The sequence below is a fragment of the Cricetulus griseus genome (genome assembly GCF_003668045.3).
Source record: "Cricetulus griseus strain 17A/GY chromosome 1 unlocalized genomic scaffold, alternate assembly CriGri-PICRH-1.0 chr1_0, whole genome shotgun sequence".
Classification (NCBI taxonomy): Eukaryota; Metazoa; Chordata; class Mammalia; order Rodentia; family Cricetidae; genus Cricetulus; species Cricetulus griseus.
This window is the reverse complement of record NW_023276806.1, coordinates 172,805,623-172,814,710: the sequence shown is the minus strand read 5'-3', so window position 1 is coordinate 172,814,710 and position 9,088 is coordinate 172,805,623. Positions and strand designations below refer to the sequence as shown.

At 42.3% G+C, this 9,088-nt stretch overlaps 1 protein-coding gene across 2 annotated transcripts in view; it reads right to left on the bottom strand.

Annotated features, from left to right (window-relative positions):
* Positions 1–2,135: 2,135 nt before the first annotated feature.
* Positions 2,136–9,088, bottom strand: part of Napepld (N-acyl phosphatidylethanolamine phospholipase D) — a 40,416-nt gene continuing 33,463 nt past the window's right edge. For both annotated transcript variants that reach the window (XM_027393430.2, XM_027393432.2), the window contains exon 5: positions 2,136–3,447. In XM_027393430.2, coding sequence (XP_027249231.1) covers positions 3,316–3,447 — 132 coding nt within the window. In that variant the 3' untranslated portion in view covers positions 2,136–3,315. The remainder of the gene's footprint in view (positions 3,448–9,088) is intronic.

Genomic DNA, 9,088 nt, shown 5'->3' with positions numbered 1-9,088 from the left:
TCCTCTACAAGAGCAACAGGTGCTTTTAGCTGCAGCCATTTCTAAGCCCCTATAAACATTTTCAGCTATCTTTTCAAATACTCATATCCCAGGAAGTATTAAGTTCAAGGTCCTTGAATTCAGCCAGGTTCTACGGTATGTCCATTCTGCCTGTGCTTAGAGCTGTGTGCAAACAGAAGTGTCACTCTTTGTGTGTGTGAGAGAGAGTCGAAGCTTTAGGAGTACTTCAAAATGCATTTGTAAAGATGTAGCTACTAGAGTGTTTGCATGAGTCACAAATCCTCAAACTGAAAAATGTGTTCTCAGGGCTGATACAGACATCAGCTTGGAAGAATCTCTTTAGAACAGGAAAATGTTTAAGGTGGGACTACAAGTCTTCAGGGGGCTGGAGTAGCACCAAGCCATGATGGTTCACAACACTTAAAACATGCTGACGACAGCATTCAAGGTATTCTCTCAAAAGCACATTTCTGCATTACAATTTTTTCAAATCTGCCTGTTTAATAAAAGCAAGCATTAAGAAGATTGTGCAGGGGCCAGAATGTTTGCAGTGAGCTTCCGAAATGGTGGGTCTAGATGTTCCTTGCCATCCTTATCTCCTCCATCAGTCTGAAGAGCCTTGCTTGCCAGCAGCTGACTCTGGAGTGTCAACGGGCTGAGTGGGTATCACATAGCTACCCAGGAAGAACTTACAGTGAAACATACAAATAGGTTATAGCATGCCAAAGAAGGACCCAGCCTCAAAGGCAGCTAGTCATATGGAAGGGTCTCAGTGACGACACTGATCAGAAAGGAATGTGAAATTGACCTGGAAGATCGACTAGACAGTATTTACAATATTAGACTGACAAGAGAATACATTTTCCCAAATTTATTTTCACTTTACACATACATCCTTTGAAATGTACATTAGAAAAATAAAGTGAAAATAGGGTGGCTGTGTTAAAGAGATACTTTATGTACTTCACAGTGAATGGAACTTCTATGGAAACAGAAACACACAAATCCTGAGGAAGCCTAGAAAAAGGAGGCAGGCCCGGTTCAATGGACTAGAATGCAAAGCACCTGGAGAGCCTCCAGCAGTACCTGTGGACACAAAAGCAATGTCGAGGCCATTCATGGAGAAACACTTGAGCAAATTTATCAGATGCTTCTTAAGTAAGAGGATTTTCTGTAGGACAGGATGCCTGCAGGGGTGCCAGGTGGAGCAATGTCCCCAAGGCTGGCCACTACACAGGTTCACATGTATTTGCAGTGGGGAGACTGCTAATGCTGATTCCAAATGCAATCTTGTGCTTCAGTGCCTCCAAGTTACATTCACTATGCACACAGTATTACCACACACATTTCCCCTTGACTGGGACGAACATGGTATATAAAACTACCAAATTCTGTTATCTTTTATATTGGCTATTACCCTCTAAAGTCAGCCTCCAGTTGGTGTTTCCAACAGAGCCAGCGCATTACCAAAAGCCTTTTCTGTGCCTGTCCAATTCAGACAGTCCTATCTTAAGTTTGCTCCCTCAGATTTCTTTTTTTTTTTTTCTTTAAAGATTTTATTATGTATACAACATTCTGCTTCCACGTATATCTGCACACCAGAAGAGGGCACCAGATCTCATAACGGATGGTTGTGAGCCACCATGTGGTTGCTGGGAATTGAACTCAGGACCTCTGGAAGAGCACTAAGTGCTCTTAACCTCTGAGCCATCTCTCCAGCCCCCACTCCCTTAGATTTCTAAAGTGCTCTTTAAAAAAAAAAAAAAAATTATTCTCCCCTCTGTAGGTTAACATTGTCCTCTTGTCATACATGATGAGATCGGTTCTGAACACAGGTAATCAAATCCTTGACTGAAGGATGAAATTCCAATGAGAGGCCTGGGTGTGGCATGCATATATCCATGCAAATCTATTGAAGTACTGAGTACTCTATATAATATTTGATATATCTATAGAGAGAAAACCTACAGTGTTTTGTGCCAAGAAAGTTGATTTCATTGGTGTGAGTCAGAAACAGAATACACCCTCACTAACACCTGGGAAGCCCACTTCCTGAAGATTCACAACAAACTTGTGGATGCAGAGGCACACTGGTCCAAGACAGTATACATTCTGGGCAGCAGACACCAAGAAGCTTGAAAACAACTCCTGTAATTTCACAATGGCTTACTAAATGGTACATTTGTGCTTATAGGTTATTTAATATAAAAATATATAATACATCCAAGTCATGTAAAACATACTTACAAATCTTACTGATATATTTGGGGTTAGAGCTCAGAGAGAACAGGAAAAAGTGTGTGTGTGTGTGTGTGTGTGTGTGCGCGCGCACTCATGGAAAATGAAAATAAAACCTAGTTCCAAGCACATGAGGTATCGAATTTAGGATATGTGAGACACTCCACTGTAGTTGCAACTGTGCCTAGCAGTGTCTGGCTTAATTTAAACTTCTCCTCCATCTCCAAACCACATTGTTCTCTTCTCCACCCATGAGCTTTTAACGTGGGCATGCCGCTGGGTAGATGTTGCCTGCCCTCTGAGAAATTTAAGTTAAAGTTACTCATTGAGGTACAAGAACTGGAATACTTCATGCCAAGGAGCTTCTTTTCACTATAGTTAAAATAATTTTATGCAATGTATATTTATCCACAATAAAAAATTTTAAATGATAATTTAGCTCAAACACCTACGTTCTCATGCTTAACAAAATAAATCACTTAACATTTTGCATGTAAGCTTATATTTCCTCTTGAGACAGGGTCTTCCCTGTAGCTTGGGTTGCTTTGAACTTGTGATCTATCTGCCTCATCCTCTGAGTGCTGGGCTTGTAGGCATGCATCACCATGACCAGCAGCTCATCCTGATGACAAAAACTGAATGTGCACTCAGATGTGGAAGTCACGTTTATCATGACAATATGAGTATAAGAAAGGTGTGTGTGTCTGAAAAAGCTCAGTAGGTAGGTAAGCTTGACTCCTTTGTAGAAAGCCCTGAATAACAGAAAAAGAAATGAAACCTTAATGTCAGCTTTCCACCACCTCAGAAACCTACCACCACTAAAATGTAGTGTTTTAATAAAAACTAACATATTGCAATGTTTGTGTCATTGGTATGTGTTTTTTTTTTTAAGTCTGCATTGGACAATTCTTTAAATAACCCTCTCTGGACTCACACAGTTTATATAAGTGAGTCTTATCATTGGCAAGTTATAATGCAAAACAGAACACACGCTCAGAAGTTGTTTCTATGTGAAAAATGTCAGAGTATTTGAGAGTTTCTTAGTCTTCTATTTGTTTTCACTGAAAATTCCCATTTTCATGTTTCTTCAAAAGCTTTATCATTATTCAAGTATCTTGATTCGCCGTGCTTCAGGACAAAGAAATCTTCACTTTTAAGTCCATATCTTTCTAGAGCTTCATTCAGTTTCACTGGAGGTTCTAAGTAATGCTGGAAAGTGACAGGAAGAAAAATGAAAACTTACAGTACAAATACTTGAGGGCCATTTCAAATAAACATTCAAGCTAAAAATAAATTTAAACCACCAAAATTTGCCTACGTAATTCTTTTAAATGAACCAATAGCAAATATGTCACTACACAATTTAAGTCACTAATGACAAAGTCACTATAACTGTCTAGGATGAGAAAGCTCTACGTCCATCCAAATATCCATATGTGCATTGTGATGTCCCCCTGCGTCACACAGATGCCAATCCCTGTCTCACATGATACAGTTTCGGTGTAGCTGGAATCAATACCAAGAAATGACATTACAGGACTGGATGATTACACATTTAAGCATGTGGGATTCTGTTCACCTGTGTTTTTGTGGACAGGCAAATATTTGTGGCTGAAGAAGGCTGTTACCCACAACAGCCCCATGAGCAAACCATGTCAGAGGACGAAGGGCCCACGAGAACAGACAGTGCAGTACAGTTCCAACTCCCGTATGGCCTCAATGCTCCCTCACACGGTAAAAACAGAGCAAAGCATGCTCCAGAATGTTTTTACACACTCAAATTTTGTTTTGTTTTCTCTGTGTAGCTTTGGAGCCTGTCCTGGAACTTGATCTGGAGACCAAGCTGGCCTAGAACTCACAGAAATCTACCTGCCTCTGCCTCCTGAGTGTTGGGATTAAAGGCATGAACCACCACGGACTGGCAAATATTTTCTGAAAAAGTTCAAACTGGCTAGGCAAGATGGCTTAGTGGGCCAAGATACTTGATGCGAAACTTGAGACCCTGAGTTAGATCCCTAGACCCACATGGTGTAAGGATAAAAATGGTAGGTAGTGGTGGCACACACCTTTAATCCCAACACTCAGGAGGCAGAGGCAGGCAGAACTCTGAGTTCAAGGCCAGCCTGGTCTCCAGAGTGAGTTCCAGGACAGCCAACACTACAGAGAGGACAAAACTGGCCCTCTCTGACCTCTACAAAACTGCTGTGATGCTTATGCATGTGCCATACACAAACAACGTCAATTATAAAAGTGCAAATCACTTGAATGTTTTCTTATTTCTCTTTTGACCTAAATCTCTCCTGTATACTAGCTTTTGTAAAAAAAAAAAAAAAAAAAAAAAAAAAAAAAAAATTTCATTCAAAGGTGTTTTTGTTTTCCTAATTAGTCAGGCTGTAACATTTGGAAGTTTAAAAAAGTGAAAGTTTTCTGAACTAACCATCAGTGGGAGTCTGTCTTCCCTTCTGAGAACTGTCTTCTATGCATCTACAGAGTGTGTCAAGCTAGTGAACAGAAGTCTTTATCCTTGTAATACAGAGATAGACACGAAAGGAAATACGGTATCTGAGGATTTCATATGGTCTGAGAAGAAGAAAGTGCTGGCAATGAGGCTTGCTTTAAATACAATCATTGAAGAGGCCCTTCCAACAAAGCAGCCTCTAAACACACCTGTGGGCGAGGCTACTCCGGTGCTGCAGGTGATCTCAGAGCAGAGACCCCAAACATGAGGCCACTCGGGATGTATCCTGAGTTGATTCAAACTGTAGAGGTCTTTGATAGTGCTGAGGACTGACTAAGGGACAATGTGTAATCGTGAAGACTGAGCCTCTGTGAGGGTGGGAGGGAGGAGGTTCTAGCTGGAGGAGGAGACAGCTTACAGGTAAATGTGACCGGCAGAGAGGACCTAGGCTAGACAGGTGACAGAGCAGAACACGAAGCAGGAAGACCAAGGGGACACACGGGAAAGGGAAAGAGCTCTGTTTTCCAGTCTGTTTTCCACTGGCTGAGTTAAAACTCTATACACAACTAATAAATTCACAATAAAGGCTGTGCTGTCTGCCTAGCTATCACACCCTCTCTCCTGAGCAACATCCCAGACAGAATTAAACGGCCAATGAGCCAAGGCTAAAGCCAAAAGCATGCCCTCTAATAGCACTGAGCCATCTCTTTCTTAACTGCACTCAAATCTGCCCTTGGCGTTCACTCTTTCCTAACACTGAGTTGTCTGAAACTTTCCTGTGGCTACACGAGCGGAGTCTCTGGGAGAAACACGGATTGCCCAGGCAAAGTGCTAGCTCCATCTTCTCATTGCTCGACTGTGGGGCAAGACTGCTGCCCTGCTGCATTCAGGACTCACAAGGAGAGAAGAGTGAGCAACAGTGAGAACAGATAACCAACGAGATAGAAACGCCAGGCAGCATTTCCTGGGGTTTAAATGGACTCATGGGTGTTGTCTTCCTTGCTTATTTCCACGTTTTGGCTATGTTTAAAGGATCATTGGCAGCATTCAACTAGCTGCTAAATAAGGTTTTAAGTAAACCTTATTTAACCTCTCATTAATGGATGGCAGATAGCAAGAATCTATTGTTTGTCTAACATATATAATATTATATATGTATATATCAACTGTTATATGCTATGTAGCACATATAGCACAAAAATAAATTACATTTATTTTTAAAACCTTTAAAATAATGAAATTCTTCCCCACTGAAAAACAGCTCCTCCAGGTGGTGGTGGCGCTCACCTTTAATCCCAGCACTCGGGAGGCAGAGGCAGGCAGATCTCTGCGAGTTCGAGGCCAGCCTGGTCTTCAAAGAGAGTTCCAGGACAGTCTCCAAACCTAGAGAAACCCTGTCTTGAAAACCTGAAAAAAAAATAGCTCCTTATCATATGAACAAGGGGGGGTCAAGGTCATGATGGGGGAACCACAGAGACAGCTGACCTGGTCCAGTGGGAGCTCACAGACTCTAGACTGACAGCTGGGGAACCTGCATGGGCCTGAACTAAACCCTCTGACAGTTATGTGGCGTGATCTGTTGGGGGTGGGGGGCTGTCAGTGGGACCAGGGCTTATCCTGGGTACAGGAACTGACTTTTTAGAGCCCATTACCTATGGTGGGATACCTTGCTCAGCCTTCATACAGGGGAGAGGGGCTTGGTCCTGCCTCAACTTGGTATGTCAGACTTTGACTCCCCAAGGAAACCCTTACCCCATCAGAGGAGTGGATGAGGGTGGGAAGGGGGAGGATGTGGGGAGACAGGAGAAGGGGACAGAAGGGAACTAGAGCTATTATGTAAAATGAAAAAAATTTTAAAAATTGTTTTACAAAAAAAAAAAAAAAAACCATAGCTCCTGTTGTTAAGTTCTTGTCACCCCTGTTTCCCAAGGTTTTGGTCAACAATACAGATACACAATCGCCCTACACTGATAACCTCTTTGCTAGCTCTAACTTTGCAGTGTCAAACATGATGACATTAAGGACTCAGTACATTTTTATAAGGTTGTAGCTGGTGGGAGACCTTCTGTCTTTATCTGAGTTTTTCCATAGGTAAATTCTTGGCTATTCTAACCATCTAGGGACTGGCCTTAGTATTAGGTGGGAAAAGCTTCTGGATGACTTAGATTTAGTATCTTAGAATCCAAGCACAAGGAAGAAAACAATGCTCACAGTCACAGAAGCCAGAACCTAGGGAAAAGCAAGTGAGTGAGTCCGAGAATGCAAGTAAGAGGAGGGGAAGAACCCCTGAATGTGGGGCCCATTAGCCCCGGATAACTGCTAACAACTCACTTCCAACAGAATCTAGTAATAACACCACCCACGTTGGCTAGCAGGCACACTAGCTTATGTAATTACAGAACGCTACATCAAAGTTAGACATTAGTACACATACTACACGTACAGAACTTTAGGATGCTGTTGAGTTACAGACATCTGTATCCTGCTTATAACACAATGAGCAGCTATTTCAAGTGCATATACAAAATACCAAATATTTAGAAACTACAAGCTAAACACATCTAAATTCCCACAGACTTTAACACTTTTGCATTAGTTGAGTAAACTGGCAACTACAAAAGAGTTAAAGAAAAGATGAGTTGTTACTAAAAGCCTCAGGAAGAAATAAAGATGGGAGAACAGCATGAACATATCTCTCTTTGTTTGAGATTTTTGGCACTGATATATACTGTATTCAAGTAGCCCAGAATGGCTTGCCACTTGTCATGCAGACCAGACTACTTGCAGTCTTCCTGCCGCCACTGGGAGTCATCAAACATATTTCTTAAAGGCTAAACAGTAATGTGGTGGTTGGAACAGTTGTGTTTGAATATTTGGCCCAGGAGTGACACTATTAGGAGATGTGGCCTGTTGGAGTAGGCCTTGTTGGGATGTGTCACTGTGGGGGTGGGTTTTGAGGTCTTATATGCTCAAGCTACACTCAGTGTGGTACACAGTCTCTTTCTGCTACCTGTGGATCAAGATGTAGAACTCTCAGCTCCTTCTCCAGCATGTAGACCAGTATGCCTGCATACTACCATGTTTCCCACCATGATGATAATGTACTAAACCTCTAAAACTGTAAGCTGTTATGGGATTTCCTGACCAGTTCCGCAGCCGCCTTGTCCCAAATGAACACACAGATGCTATATTAATTATGAAACTGTTGGCCAGTGGCTCGGGCTTCTTATTGGTTAGCTCTGTCTTAATTATTAACCCATAACTACTAATGTAGTATGTATTTCTACATGGCCTTATCTTACCAGAGAACTCCTGACTTACGTCATCTCTTCCCAGGCTCATACGATGACTCTCCTCTCTGCCTACACTTCCCAGAATTCTTTGTCTCCTAACCCCTCCTATCTTTCTGCCTGGCCAATCATTTATTCATCAACCAATAAGAGAAACATACACAAAAAGGCAACCCCCATCAGTAAGCCAGTCCCAGTTAAATGTTTTCCTTTACAAAGTTGCATGGTCATGGTGCCTCCTCACAGCAATAGAAACCTAACTAAAACTAGTGAAATCATTCTTTTTTGTTTGTTTTTTGAGACAGGGTTTCTCTATTTAACCTTGGCTGTCCTGAACAGTCACTCTGTAGACCAGGCTGGCCTCGAACTCACACAGATCCACCTGCCTCTGCCTCCCAAGTGCTGGAATTAAAGGTGTGTGCCACCACTGCCTGGCTGTGAAAGGATTCTTGATGGCTGAGGTTTGATCATCTCCTAATCTCTCCATCTCAGGTCTGCCCAATCACTGAAGCTGAGTCTTCACCCCTTCCTTTACAAAGATTTGATTAACATACTACTATCCCAGCTAGGTCACCACAGAAGACACATATGGAACGTTAGCACACACAAACAGTAGAGACATCATAAGAAGCAGCCATCAAATAGCAGTGTGCAGATATGACAGTTCACACATGCACTTCAGATGCACGCCTTCCTCCTAGCTCTGTAGGTTTTCAATTATTCCCCCATGCCACCTCCAGAAACCTCTGAAGGGCTGCTGCATTACTCAGGGTTATTGCATCAGAAGACAGACATTTCAATTAGGGGATAGGAAAATGAAAATTGCATCCGTTAGGTAATTTTGGAACAAACTGTATCTTAGGAAGAGACCACACCAGAAACAAAGCAGAATAAGAGGGTTAAAAATAGCAAGGAAACACAGGGTCTTCACAGAGGCTCTGGAAGACAGAAGTGGTCACCAAAAGCCAAGCAGGGGAAGTTAACTTTTTTTTTGGTTTTTCGAGACAGGGTTTCTCTGTGGCTTTGGAGGCTGTCCTGGAACTAGCTCTTGTAGACCAGGCTGGTTTCAAACTCAGAGAGATCTGCCTGCCTCTGCCTCCCG